At 47.9% G+C, this 14911-nt stretch overlaps 1 protein-coding gene across 1 annotated transcript; it reads right to left on the bottom strand.

The window, feature by feature from the left end:
- Positions 1 to 859: 859 nt before the first annotated feature.
- Positions 860 to 14682, bottom strand: LOC149340470 (uncharacterized). Its single transcript, XM_089551130.1, has 5 exons — positions 14551 to 14682; positions 5538 to 6084; positions 5043 to 5164; positions 1927 to 2021; positions 860 to 1085 (listed from the first exon to the last, which is right to left on the bottom strand). Exons 2-5 carry the CDS (start codon positions 6028 to 6030, stop codon positions 860 to 862), a joined length of 936 nt encoding a protein of 311 aa, XP_089407256.1. The 5' UTR covers positions 6031 to 6084; positions 14551 to 14682.
- Positions 14683 to 14911: the final 229 nt, after the last annotated feature.

The raw sequence follows: 14911 nt of genomic DNA, 5'->3' as shown, positions 1-14911 counted from the left end.
TGTGTCATGGAGATTCTTTGCGCGCTCACAGTTCAATATTGCTAGAGAAGGCAGGCTCCTTGTTCAGAAACTTGATTAAACATAATTGCTTTTCTTGCCTGAAGGCCTCTGTCCCCTGCTTTGTTCATCAAAATCAGTGATCGTGGTGACCTGTCGTTTGCTGCTTTTTTCCTTCTCTTTTTCCTATTTCGATGACTTGCTCAATAAGTTGTAGGGAAATAATTAAAATGCGCAAGACAAAGCCTAGCGCAGTAACAGACTATAACACGCCGCACATTCACATGTATAGTCTCAAATATATAAAAGTCTGCGCGGCAGAGTTCGCGCGGATCTTGGGGTCTGCTATCACATTCCACATCCTGTCACAGAGTTTGACACTGCTATAATGTCAACTACGGCGCTAACTCGCAGTCCATGTGTGAACACAGTAGAAAGTCTCGGAACCACCGGTCGGCACAGTCCGTGTTTTCCAAAGCCGTTACTTCACGCGCACATTGTCTTTGGCAAGACTTCGTCCACAGACGAAGGCGGACATTGTTACTCCGCTCTGCCACCATACTTGCGTCCCTCGAAGCAAGCATTGTCATTGTATTTCGCGTCCAGATGGTGTGGACACGTCATCTACACTGATGCCACTGCATTCTTGTCCATGCTTGATGTCAGGCTCCCAGCAGGACGACCACCTTATAAGTCCTCCCGGTCTCCAGTGGGCATGTCTTACCGCCAAGGTCAGGAAAAGCATCAGCTTCGTGCCAGTGCATGCTTTTCGTAGAGTGCGGCAGCTTCTTTTCCTGTCAAGGCCCGCCAGCACCTACACATAATCATCACCATCAGCCGCGCTGATTGTTGGGTGCCCGTTCTACTTGTTGTCCTCGGTGGAACTGTCGTCCCTGGAAGGATCCGGCGAGGGACTCCGTTCCCGCGCCGGCGGATTGGCGCACGGTGCCGCAGCGGCGCCGTAGAAGCCAGGCGCGCCTAGGAAGGAGCCGAACGGGTGGCTCGGCGCTGCTAGGTAGTGCGGCGCCCACAGTCCCTGGCGCTGGGCGAGCTTCATGCGAGCAGTCATCTGCTTCTTCCATTTGGTCCTGCGCACAACGACATCCAGTTCGGTTATGAGCAGTGAGCTTTCCAAGCATGAAACATGCACGCACGGACTCTCGGCACTTTGACTTCAGGTTTTTGTCTGCACTGGCCAAATTCTGCAGGGTGGAGACATTTCATTCATCGTCATCGTCAGCCTAACTACGCCCACTGCAGGGCAAAGGCCTCTTCCACGTCTCTCTAATTAACCCTGTCCTTTGCCAGCTGCGACCACCGCATCCCCGCAAACTTCTTAATCTCATCCACCCACCTAACTTTATGCTGCCCCTTGCTACACTTCCTTCTCTTGGAATCCACTCCGTTACTCTTAAGTACCAGCGGTTAGCTTGCCCTCGCATTACATTCCCTGCCCAAGTTCATTTCTTCCTCTTGATTTCGATGGGGATGTCATTACACCGCGTTTGTTCCTTTACCCACTCTGCCCGCATCCGGCAGTAGCTGTAATTGCGCTCTAAACTAAATTCGAAGATCCTGAGATTTTTTAACTATGTTGTTTTTAGAACGATATGAATGGCCCACGGAGTGCCTTTTGTGTCCATTGCAGAAAGGGTTAGGAAGAGAAAAGAAAGGGCCTCTGTCGAAAATTCCCCCGTTTTGCTTTTATTTAAAAAGCCTTATTGAGCAGTGTTATGGCAGTGACTACTAAATTCGCTGACAATTTTTTCTTCTTTAGACTCGCGTGCAAGCGGAAATGACAATTAACCTCGCGAGATACTCCTCCCCTCCTTTACCTTATATTTTTAATTGAAGAATTAACTATTGGCTGCTGACCTGTTGCTTACTTTCTTTGTTTCCCAACTTACCAAGGTTAAGAGGCGGGCTTACCTTCTGTTTTGAAACCACGTTTTTATTTGAACTTCAGTCAGGTTGAGCGTAGCCGAGAGCTCCATGCGCTTGCTCACGCTGAGGTACTTGTCCACCTGCGAATATTTTGATGAGCAAGAGGACCTCAGTCATCTCTTTCTCTGTGAATATACCATCCCTATGAGCATGCATCTTAATACACTCAACCGCTTTGTTGTTCTTCTTCTTCCTGAAATATTGCAAGTGCCCCGAGTACGGAGATATCGCATCATTTAGTGGCATATTCCAGTTCGCTGCAATCGTACCGCCTAGAGACGCTGTCAGTATTCATGAAAGTGCAATGTTTTTCTCCGATAGAAACTGTTGTCGTCATCCTCATCAATCCAGTTACGTCCAATGCAAAACAAAGGCTTCTTTCAATGATCCGCAATTGTACTTCTCTGCGCCATCCTAATCTCACCTTCTGCAGTTTCCTAATCATCTCCCTCCTCCCCCGGTTTCCTACAACCCGCTCTCCCTCCTCGGCTACGTTTCTCGTCACTTGGAATCCATTGTTATCTCACAGAACCATCGGTTACTCAATTTCCGGATTATAAGTCTTGGCCAAGTCTTTTTTCCGCTGTTAAATGGACATTGAGGACAAATAAAAGCTGATTTGTAACGATAGGATACCGCGTTCTAATCACCTAGAGATCATCCTCACCGTAAACGGAGCTTTCATGACCTAAAAAAGTCCAAAAAGCTGAATACAGGTGTCGCTATCGCCTTCCGATTTCGCAAGTGAAATGCATGCTGCGAAGCCAATTTTTTTCGCGAATCACAGAGGCTGCGCTGCACCGCCATTCACTCCTAAACGGTGATCACGGAGTCCTTTTCGGTAGCGACGTCGTGACTTTTATTCAACTGGCGGGAAGATTTCTAAATCGGATTTTCTTGGTGACGAATGCGTTTTTTGCTGCCGTACAAATGCCGATGCGAAACAAAAGTCTGAGCGTAACGTTCAACAGCCATAACTATTTCCGTCCAGAAACGTGCACTTGATTTTAATGCTTCAAGTGGAACGACAACACAGCAGACTGCCCAGCAGAGCAGGAAAGGTAAACCTTATATATGACGTGCACACAAATTGCTGGGCATGGAATGTATTGCTGTTTAGAGTAAATCGCGGTGATACCGCTATCATGTGCACTTCTAATAAGCTGTAGTAAGCCTTAATGCATAAGCATAGCGGTCGAAATCGCGTTTTAGCCAAAAAAAGAAAGTTTTGAACCGTGTATACTTGACGCTCGGTACTTCTAGGATTCCCGGCCTTATTTGCACCAATTGGCAGCAGCACTTTAGGACCTTTGAAACCAAAGATAGCAGTCCTTTGTTTCCCTTCGTTTTTCATTACTGGCGAGCAAAAGCGAAGGGAATTCGACAATTTGCCACTATCGCTGTTTCGCGAAGCGTCGCCGATGCTTACACACCATCACAAAAGCTTGTAAACTAGCCGCAACGAAAGGGAATTACCTATACTTGCTTAAAGCTGACACTTAAAACTCACATTCAACACTTTCTCAAACACTTAGCAGATGTTTTTTGCGCGTTCTCAGCTGCCGATCTGATCCCACTAAGCCCTTTTCTCACGCGGAAGAGTCTATGCTTGAGCACGGACAGCAGAGTGCCATCACCGTGCTTAGATGACACCCTGCGCTTCAAAAATCTACGTCTTATTGCGGTAGAGATCTTTTTGCACGATCTTGGTGTGCTAATATGCTGTCATTCGCCAACCATTAGTTGTATCATCAATATATTTCGTTGAGTATGCACACGGCACGCATTTTTGGCAAGAGGTGTTCCGTGCGCCAGCTTGCGCACTAACGATGGGTATTGAGGACTAAAGTTGACTTTGCTCCCCCACTGAGCTAGATTTTCCTCAGTTGATCACTTTTTACAGAAAACGGTAAGTCGATGGACGTTATATGCTAGACAGATAAATTATTCATCGATAAATCCAATAATGGCGTTGTTTTTTTTTTTGCGTGGTAGGGCGACTGCGTTTCTGAAAAAAATCGCAAATTAAATTCTCGATATCCTCCCACATTCACAGGCTTCAGAACCCGCTAAAGGTTACGTCATTTTTATGACTTGTGTCCGCCGCAGCTCTCCGGCTAATCAGAGCCGCCATATCCGAGTGGCGTAGCACAACAGCTTTTGGGCTGTGAACTTCTTAACGCCTACGCACAGGCTGGATGAGCAGAATGCGAGACGAAATAGAAGAATAGCGTCCTCTGCGGGGCATTTATGAGCTGCGAATTAAATCAACGAACTCCAAACAGCCCACCTTTTTATTCTATATTACCTCCAAAGTGAGCGTTCCCCACTTCTTTTTCATTTTCCTGTGCTTTCGATTGGTGTGCTTAAAGCTGAGGTGCTGTGTACGCTAGATGGTTTGTAATATATGGCTTTATCCACGTGCCACTAGGAAGTATTTTTTTTTTATGCGCCAAGCTAACTTTAGTGTAGTTGTAAGGTAATTCCGCTGAATGCAGCGGGGGCGCATTGCTGAGCGTTAGAAAGAACCAAGCATCATCATGGAAGTCTCGTACGACGTCAGCCGACTGTAGAAGCCGTTCGCTATTTAACTATTCGCTCGTAAGCGCGGTTAGCGGCTGCATGCATTTAAACAAAGGCGATAGACAATTACCATCCTGGTTGCATTGAGAAGAGCAAGACGCACACTCGGTGAGGCAGGGAAGGCCTGGTGGAAGAGCATTTATTTGGCGGGTGCTCCCGAAGGCGCTGAACTGTTCTTGCTTGTTTATGCTAATCGCTATATGCGATGTAAATTTCTCCTTTATAACAGCGTGAGCAGTTATAATTGAATTTTGTGATTATTTCTTCCCATGCGTAATTTTTGCCTGTATGGCATTGCGCCGATAGAAAGCGGTTAGTTGTTATTTTGTATTGCAAATGTGCTGTTTTCGTAAAATGGCTTCAGTAATTTTCCCTGGTACTGCTTTTCCGTTTGTGTCTCGAGCTTCATTCACGTTTTTTTTTCATAAGCGACCTGCCATCTTTGTAGTAATTAATGTTAGGTAATGTTAGTTAATGTTAGTAATTACGCATTTGTAAGGCATTCTTCAGCGGCCCACCTTGAATTCCGCCTCGAGCCTCTCGAGCTGCTTGGCGCTGTAGGCCTGGCGAGGCTTCCGTTCAACGCCCGGTTTCCTGGGTCTCCGTCCCGAAGGCTTCGGAGCCCCGATTCCGTACATCTCTGCAGATTTTGTGGCAAAGGAGCTTCAGAAAAAGGGGGCATCATCATCATCATCGTCAACAACGACAACAAAACACCAGTTGGGTTCGCTGCAAAACAAACTGCCTCACCCAGTGACCTGCGCTTATTCGCGTCTCGTGCCAGTCGCGCCAAGGTTAATCGGAAAGCCTTTTAGGTTCGAAACTCTGTTCAAATTTACATCGCCGTTTTTATTCTATTGGTGTGTTGGAATCGCAATAGGCCACCGGTTATTTTATATGCCCATTGCATTTCCTGCACTGGTCCTTTGCAGGACAAGCCTTTTCCAATACATATCCATTAGCTATGCGCTTGGGTGGCGGGTGGCAAAAAATCAAACATCGCTTGCTCTGACCTGCCAGGGTGAAGAAAAGGGGCCGGCCTGCCGCCAGCCACGCTGCTGGCGTCGCCGCCGCTGCTGCGGCTGCCGCCGTCATGCCGTACTGCTGGGCCACTGCAGCTGCCGCTGCTTGCTGAGGTTCGTAGGACGCCGGCGGTGCGTGGTGCCTCAGCGCCGGGTGGTGCAGTGGCAGCGGCCTTAGGCACGCCCCGGCCGCCACGGCCTGGTGCGGTGGGGGCGGGGGCACGGCGGGGGAGATCCTGGCCGATGCGACTGGCGAGGGCCTCAGGTCCAGCGGCATCCTTCGCGAGGCGTCCTCGGCCAGCAGGCTGTCGATGGAGAAGCTCCGGGTGCCCCCGCCGCCTCCGCTGCGGCCGCCGGGTCCCGAGCCGCCGCCGCTGGCAGACAGCTGCAGGGCCTTGGTTCCCGCCGACAGGAGGAGAACGGGCGCTTGGGGCGACTCGGAGCGCCGGCTGGGAGACCACTGGCTTGCATCCGAGCTCTCCATGGGTGACCCGCTCCTCGGTATTGCGCGGGAAGGGCTCTTTGTTTTTCGCAGGGCCTGCGAGGGATTTCGATCGTGGTTATGTACTATCTTTTGAACTAATCATGTGCAGAACGTGTAATGTGGAGAGGAGACAACCGATGGTCGCCGAGGGTAAACGGAATGGATACCAAGCGACGGTAGACAAAGTAGGGGCGACAGAGTGGGCCAGATGGGCAGATTATATTGGAATGTTTGCGGGGATAGTGCGGTCGCAACTGACATAGAACAGAACTAAATGGAGACTAGTGGGGAAATGTCCTTGCCCTTCTGTGCACATAGTTGGACAGCTGATGACTGTGGCAATTACGATCATTGCTGCTCTTTACGCAATCATTTTTTGTGGTCGCGTGTCCCCACCTTACTCATCCCGCATACCGGTCTAACGTTACGAGTTAATTGGAGTCTGTTACTGCGACATGAGGAGAGCTCCTTCGTAGCTCACTTACATGAAGTATAAGATGTCAAATCTGCTTGCCAGCCTTGAAATCTGCTTATGTGACAGTGGCATAATAGATCACTTCCTCATTCTCTCACTTTTCGAACACTGCTTGTCTGTTTCTGGGAAGCGTGCTCTCTGAAGCGTTTTGAGGCTATTCTAGTCAATCGGAGAGCGCTACAAAAACAACTAAGGCCCGTTTCGCATGCTGCGACTAGAACGAAAAATTCGGCGCAGTCGGTGATGTCGCTATGGTATTTTCGCTCAGTGCTTTCACATGCGACGCATGCACACCCACCGAATTCGCTCGAAGCGGCAAGCAGGTTTTCAGGCGATTCGGACTTACCGCTCCGCTCCTTCCACCGGCAACTCCCACGTGATAACACGTGACGTCAGGTCACGGCGCGCTCCCCATTGATTAGTCGCAGAGCGATCACACCGGCGCTGCAATTGAAATCCAACGGGACGGAACCCGTCGCGAGCCGCCTGCGGCTAGACTGACGCTACGCTACTGACGCTCTCTCCTATCGCACACCGACGTAAATCGCACCGTTGGGAGGCCACAATCGCTGCATAGGAAGCGGACCTAACAGGAGCCAAGGCACACACAAGAGCTGGAAGTTTTGGGAGCTTTTTACACAACTGCGTGGCCATGCTTCGAGTGGTCGTCACCGGACAAACCATTTAATGCATTGCAAAGGATAGAAATGCACGACATCCTCATTTTACATAAAACATGAAATAAGTTGCTGATTTTCCACCATTTTATGCATAATGTACTGCTATTATCATCGCTTATACAGTAGGATTTTTGGTGACAATAACTTACAAAGCAGAAAGCTGGGCTAGTTGGTGTTTCGAGTGAGAGGACATAACTAGCGCGTAAGGACTAAGACAAAAAAAATACACCACGGACATTATGCACTGACGGTGTACGCGCCCCATTCTGAGACTTTTCCGTCCCCATTAGTGTCAGTGTATGAAGGAACTGCGAAAACGCGACGTAGGAGAGACTGAACCACAAATGCTTTGCACGTTCTATAGGAAAGATGAAACACCTTGAGAATAATAGTGCACGTGCTTTTGGGTAGCGTAATCAGGCTGATTCCACGGCTTTCTCAGTTCTTAATGCGATGGCATCAGAGTTGACGTCACGCGAAAACCCCGCCCATGTCGGAGGCGAAATTCGCTGATTGGTAGAGAGAGATCACATGACCTTGTGGCGTCATCAGAACCTACCCACCGTGGCAGGTGGAATATAAATTAAGGATTGCTCGAGAGAGGCCAAGTAATCTTGTGACGTCATCGCAGCCTGCTAACCGGGCTGTAAGCAACATGTATTTTCTAGATAGGAACCAAATTGCCTAAACGAACTCTTTTACTTCGCCTGAACGTCTCAATAACGGTTCAATTCGTTTTTCATACAGTGGCACACGCGTTAACGTTCTCTGACATCATCATGAAGCAGTCCTTTGAACCGCCTGTTTTCACATGCGCCTAAACATTCGCTGTAGACCTAATGGAGGAAAAAGCGCGCGGAGCCTTTCTGCTGTTTGAAAAAGAGACCGTGGGAAAAAGTCCATTCCTTCTTCGCAGAAATCATAAACGCCTTTGTTTGATTGGAGCAGTCGAAAGCGGCGCGCGTGCTTGAATAGCACGTCTAGTAAGCGCTCTTTTCCCGCGCTTTCTGAAGGCTTCGCTGAGGATTGCGAGATTAACTGAACTGCAAGGAAAAACGGTGAATAGCGAGAGACAGAACGGCTTCGTGTGCCGACAGACATTCAAGGCATTTATAACGGCGGGCGTTTTGAAGCGTAATAGCACTCGCAGTACAAGACACAGACGTATACTGTGCGCACGTTGTGCCGCGCAAAGGAACCCAGAGAGGGAGCGTGAGATCATAATTCTCGAATCCCGACGAGCAACCCTGCCTGCCCCAATTGAAACAGCGTTTTGCGGTTGGGCAGCTTTATTTTCCGGGGACCTCGCCCGCAGGAGACTAATGGACGAGGCAATTCGCTTCGTTCATAGCGCTCTGATGGAGCGTCTCTGTCTCGCGGCCTGCCGCTCAATATTGCTTAACGCCCGGTGTGCGCAATCAGGGGGTCCGGGATTGATTGCCTTCACCACTCTGGACATTGTGCGCTCCGGTGTGCGCGAGAGGGAGGAGGTTAGGAGGAGTGCTATGGGAGCATTAAGATGACGCTGTTGCCAGCCGCTGTCGATGTTTTTGCTGTGCGTTATCGAGTTGTTGATTGCTTATCACGGCTCTGCGAACGTCTCTGAGACGCTTGGAGGTGCAAGACAACTGGAGGTATTTTGCTGTTGCTGTATTCTTATTCGCCCGTACGCCGCAGCTGTTCCACTGTTTGTCAGGGAGTTTTCGCACGACTTAAAGCGCCTGCGAGCCCTATTGTTTCCAGTTTGTTGTAGTTCAGGGCATACCCGAGCCCACTCAACGCAGTTCCGAAGAGCGCTTCCCGTTAGAGTATAGACACCTAACGTTTTCTGCTTGTTTTCTTGTTTCTAATGATGCGTAAGGCATTATTATACATCGATTACCACATGATATTCTCCTACGGCCGCTAAATATTTTATAATCGAATTGCCTTCTCATGCTGTTTCGGTTTCAACAGTCTCACGTTGACTGTGACGTCAAAGTGTGGTTATAGGTCACGGGAGGCATGAAAAAACTGCAATATAAATACTTTTACATTCGTCGTCATTCCAGCTCTTGAGGAAGGCTGGCTTCAGTGTGCAATGTAGTGAATTAAAATAATGAAGCAGCGATTATATTGAAGTTTTTCGATGTCTCACGTGACATATAATCACCCTTTGACGTCACAGCCATTGGTCGGCTGTCGAAACCAAGCAGCATGACAGAGAAATTTGATTATAAATTATTTAGTGGTCCTATGCGAATACCACGTAGTGTTTCATGCATAGTAGTGTCTTCCGCATCATTGTATAGAAGAAAACATGCCACCAAAATTAGGTGTCTAAATACCTTTAAGTATTGGTTAGCAGCCAAGCAATAAAGGACGTCGTAAAATAAGTATACGTGTCTTGGTAAAAAATGGTGTGGTTTGTGACGTTTAACCTTGTTTAACGTCTCGAAGTGGCATATGGATTATGAGGGGTGCCTTTGTAGAACCTCCGGATTAAGATACAAGTACCTGGACTTCTTTGACGTGCTCGGACATCTAGACGATCGTTCGTGCATTTCGCCTCCATCGAGATGCAGCCGCCGCGGCTGGGATGCGGTCCAGTGACCTTGGGATCAGTATAACCGAACGCCATAGCCACTTATCCACCGCGACGAGCACATCGCAAAAGAAGGGCGAATTATTTTTTTAGATGCAAAAAAAAATTCTCAAGCTGTTTTTGTACAAAACCCATAAAATAAGCCTTAACCTTTGGTAGACTCCACCGCCAAATGTTCTGCCTATGCAGTCACAAAAATGAGGAAAAAGATGCGATGGGAACGACGGAAATATTTTGCATGCACTGACTCGTCTCGGCGCAACTGATGCCTCCTTTAGGACTTTTGTTGTGACGGTATCCAGAGTTTACGTTTCCCCTCGAATTTGGTGCATGGCACACATTGCAAAGCAATTGAGACGAGATTTCTGTGCCAACTGCGAAATTTATTTGCCGGTCGTGTGTGTTCTACCACGCAGTGGAAGCTCACTACAGAGTTAAACTGGGACCACCACAGAAAGTTAGGAACCAGGTCAGAGCCCTCATCGAGGGAAGTATATATGCCTATCTGTGAAAACGGCCGGAGTGCTTGTCAGCCCCCTCTGTTCCTCGTTTATGTCAGGTTTACGTACCCTCGATCCCGTTCAATAAACTCTTATTTAGTGACTTACCGTACTGTATCAGACGCGCCTTTCCGCACCTAACCACTCATGGCCCACCTGCGCGCATTCAAAAGGCACGAAGGAGGTGAACACATGCCTGACTAGAACTTTAGTTTGAGTATGGCGGGTGCATCTTAATTTTGTCTCCTCCTCCTTATGCACTAGCCAGACGTCGGGAATACAGCAAAACTTTTGCGGCTCTCTACGCTCGTATTGGTGTTGAGATCCTACTTCAAAATAGTGCGCAAATGGCGGGCGCCAACCCGCCTGCGGCGCATGTATATATATATACGTAAGAGGCCCACCCATTCGTGGAGTGGTTGGGGGACACCGAGAGAGCTATAAGCAAATAATAATGCCTTGCAAGCTGCAACCACTAGCTGGTTTACCCGAGCGACTTTCAATAAGATTAGGCGACGAAATGGTTTCTTTTTTTTTTTTTTTGTCATTAGCATGCTTACGTTTGGCTTCATTAAGTTTGTTTTCGCAACCAGGTTTTCTGTCCATTTCATTCTTCATTATGTTTTTTTTTGGGGGTGGCGGGGAGGAGGGGGGGTTCGAGACATGTAACCCGACGGAGCACGAGTAGCAAAGTGAGAGACAATACGTAAGCGCAGAACATAGATGTCAGAACTTCCCAACTATATCAACTAACCACGAACGAACTCGAGCAAGAAAAGGCCTTCACTTCAAGTTCTGAAATAAAGAAACATCAAGGTTGCCAGGGCTAATCATAGTGCATCCTCCCCGCAGCCAGTGAGATGTGTATATCAATCAATCAATGAATGAATGAATCAATCAATCAATCAGGCTTTTATTTTCTCTATCAGGCGCTTCTTGAATGCCAGCAAATCATCTCCCTTATAGCTACCTTCTCGCGTTTTCCTGCCTTCACTTTTGATGCGTGAGAAACTCTGAAGACTATTTGTACAATATTGGTAGGATTGTGAACTTCGCCAAGGTCAGCCCTGCTTTAAAGGTGCCTAACGAGCATTTGCATGCGTACAAGGTACGTTAAACTCCATCCTGTTATAATTTAAGGCGCCAAAGCTAGAATCAATTTTACGACGTTTGGTTACTCACCAGATGTGATGAGAATTCGCCTCACGGCGACGAATAAGTGGAAAGAATTCTGCTTACGAACAGCAAAAAAAGAAAAGAAAAAAAAGCATCTTCTGTAACAGGAATATTAAAAGTATTTACATGCTCGCAGGTAGCATCTGGGTCGGCGAATAGTCACCGGATTAAGCTGCAAAACGTTTCCGAGAGAAGTGAAAATGGGAGGCGCCGCATGCGTGGGACATGGAGAAATCGGTCGTTTCATTCAGGCGCCGCAGAAACAGCTTGTGCCTTGTCAAGCGTCAAACTGGGCGAACCTTTCAGCCGCCAGTGAAACGAAGAACAAGAGAAGAAGAGGAGGACGCTCGAGCACGATCAATAAGTCTCACATGAGTGCATTTGTATCCGCTGTGCACCCTGGCCAATCCCCCGCCGTGGGTATGTGCCATTAAGCCTGAGGACATCATCATCATCATCACTGACCTTAATGATTCGCACCGCCGAATGCATCAGCATCATCATCACCATCAGCCTGACTACGCCCACTGCAGGGCAAAGGCCTCTCCCATGTCCCTCCAATTAACCCTGTCCTTTGCCAGTTGCGGCCACCGCATCCCCGCAGACTTCTTGATCTCATCCGCCCACCTAACTTTCTGCCGCCCCCTGCTACATTTGCCTTCTCTTGGAATCCATACCGTTACCCGTAAGGACCGAATGCAGAGATACGCTTAATACAGTCGCGGGTTTCGCAGAGTCATCATCATCAACAGGAGCAGACTTAGTTGCACTCACTGCAGGACTAAGACCTCTAATATTAATCTGCAATTAGCCTGTCTGCCTCCCGCCGAGGCCAACTTTTGCTGCAAGCTTCCTAATCCGATCCGTCCACCTGATTCTGCTGCCTTGGCTGCGTTTATTGTCTCTTGGAATCGACTCTGTTACCGTAAGAGATCCTCACATATCTCTTATCCGCATTACATCCTCCGACGAAGTCTATCTTCCCCTCCTTATTTCCGCGCTAAGATTTCATTGTTTTTCTCTAATCTGATTGCTGTTTTTCGCTCTCTTAACGCTACCCTGGTCAGTGTGCTCTTCTTGCTGCTCGGTCCTCAGTTTAATTTCAAGCTTATTCTTTAGCCACCGATTTGAGCGCTGACAGGACATAACTGATATACTTACCCTCAGAAGAATAACGGCAAGTTGGTATTCATAATCTGAAAGTTCCTGGTAAATGGGCTCGTTCTAGTCGTAATCTCCTTATAATTTTTTTCTCGTCGTCCGGATCTGAGGCCAATTATTGGCGTAGTTAGAAGCTTTTCCTTATTAATTCCTGATCCCTTCCCACACTGATGGTAGCAACTTTTGCTTTCTTGAAATTTATTTTCAGAATGATGTTTCGCTATGTAAAGTCCTCAGTCAAGAGCTGCAGTTCCTCCAGTGACTTACTTAGTAGTGCGATATCATCATCAAACAGGAGAATATTAATGTGGTCTCCATTCTATAGCTCTTCTCAGTCCAGCCCTCGGAATTCCTCCCGTAAATATGCGCTGAATAACAGTGCAGGGATTGTGTCCCCTTGCCCAACACTCTTTCTGACTGGTATTTTGTCTCGCGTCCTGTGGGTGACTGTGGTGGCTGTGCAGTCATTGTATATGTCCTCTTGTGCATTTGCATAGGCTTTTTCTGGGCCCTCGTTACCCAGTGCCTGCGTAACTGTGACGTTTCAACTCAGTGAATCGCCTTTTCGTCGTCCATGAACGCGGCATATAGAAGTTCGTTACATATTGCACATTTACCCATTGCCTGATTGGTGACACGAATGTGATCGATTGTCGACTGCCCTTTCCGAAAACCAGCCTGTTCCTTTGGTTTATTTAAGTCTTAAGTTGTTAATGAAAACCCATAACGTCTGATCTTCCTGTGGGGATCTCTATGAATCTCGGCAGCGCTGCTAACATTGTGTCCTACATCTCCGTCATCTCCATTCTTTACTTATGTCCAAAGCATATTGTCAAATAAAAAAAAGAGTGTAGTGTGACCCCTCGGATGCGCGGGCAGTGGAAATTTTTATGAAGGAACAACAGTATCACAACGGGAAATTAAGCGGCAGCTACGTGCTGACAAGTGTCGATGAGTTGCGCAGCGGTGATTACACCTGCTGCCTTCATGCAACGGAAATGAACGAAACCGTTTCCCACACTCGAGTATCGCTTGGCCCAAGTTCAACGCGTTCGCCTTTCGTTAACGGGACCCGGGATGAAACGATGTGCGCCACGCAGGTCCAGCGGAAATGTTTCTCGTGCGCTGCAGCTATATATGAGTCGATGGTGGATCACGTAATTCTAAAGCCGTATTTTCTAGGCGGTAAAAATAAACTGTAATAAGAACACAAGTACAAAATATTTCGGCGATCTTGGAGAGACAAGAACGATCGCAAGGCGGTATCATTAATGCTCTACCCATTTGAAGCATGCAATTGGCTTGGTATACTCTAACATGCGGAACTTTTCAGGCCCACTTTTCAGGCATTCAAAAATGGCAGATAATCTTACCCAACTTACGTTAATAAAAGGTGATACCAGCCCAAAATCTTTCAGAAATCATTGTGCCACATCCAGTGAAATGATGAAATATCAGCAGGAAGGCTTTTTCTCGAGTGAAGAAAGTTTGAATTAATTCTTTAACTGAGCAACGCCCGTGTAAAACTGAATTTCTGTTATTATACACCTTACGGTGCCGAAATAAGCTGTCAGTGGTACTGCCAGCCTGTTTTCACTTTCCGCATGCTAGCATACCAGTGCATATGAAATATGGAGCACTGATCATGCCATTCTTTCGAAATGATGTTGCCGGCAGCTGGTTATGTTCAAACTATTACAAACATAATATCAAGCAACGTTAAACTTTACATGAGCAATGCGCTTGGACCACAACAACGCGCAATTTTTTCCATACCTCTGTAGTATACAAGAGAAATCCTTGTTTTTTTATATTTTACGAATCGAACTTGAGTTCAGCTCATAGCTCACAACTATTTTAGAAGGCCCCACGAAGCAATAATTTTAACTGATTAGGCATGACTAAGGCGAGGAGACGCGATATAAGATTTAGCCGGGCACTCACCAGCTGTATTCTTCAGCAATCCACTGGTTCTTCCGCCGGGGAATACAGTGGAGGACCGCTCGGGGCGCACTGAGTCCGCACGTAGTTCTCCGACGCCAGGAGCAGAAAAAAAGAAAGAAAAAATGTCGACGCGATGTCAATCCGGTGGCTTGCCGCGAAAAGGCGGTACCGCACTCTCGGCGGCCACGCACGTTGTCGTCCCGAACCGCGGCCACGACCGGAGCGACGCCGCGTCCGAGCCCCACGTTTTCCCCACGCCGTTCCTTTGGTTCCCTCTTTCCCGCGTGACGACGACGGACCGGCCAATCAAGAAGCCGGCGCCGACCCAGCGGCGGCCTCCCATTGGGCCGCTGTCGCTCGC

Source organism: Amblyomma mixtum, chromosome 6 (assembly GCF_055824585.1).
Source record: "Amblyomma mixtum isolate Tamu chromosome 6, ASM5582458v1, whole genome shotgun sequence".
Classification (NCBI taxonomy): Eukaryota; Metazoa; Arthropoda; class Arachnida; order Ixodida; family Ixodidae; genus Amblyomma; species Amblyomma mixtum.
The sequence above is the reverse complement of the archived record's forward strand: the minus strand, read 5'-3'. Positions and strand labels throughout refer to the sequence as shown.

What these genes read in the sequence shown, in the direction of transcription:
- LOC149340470 (XM_089551130.1), bottom strand. Translation starts at nt 6,030, where the DNA reads ATGGAGAGCTCGGATGCAAGCCAGTGGTCTCCCAGCCGGCGCTCCGAG. An exon ending in CCTTTTCTTCACCCTGGCAG is followed by an intron (nt 5,165 to 5,537) that starts GTCAGAGCAAGC and finishes CAAAATCTGCAG; the next exon opens with AGATGTACGGAATCGGGGCT. An exon ending in GGCTCGAGGCGGAATTCAAG is followed by an intron (nt 2,022 to 5,042) that starts GTGGGCCGCTGA and finishes AAATATTCGCAG; the next exon opens with GTGGACAAGTACCTCAGCGT.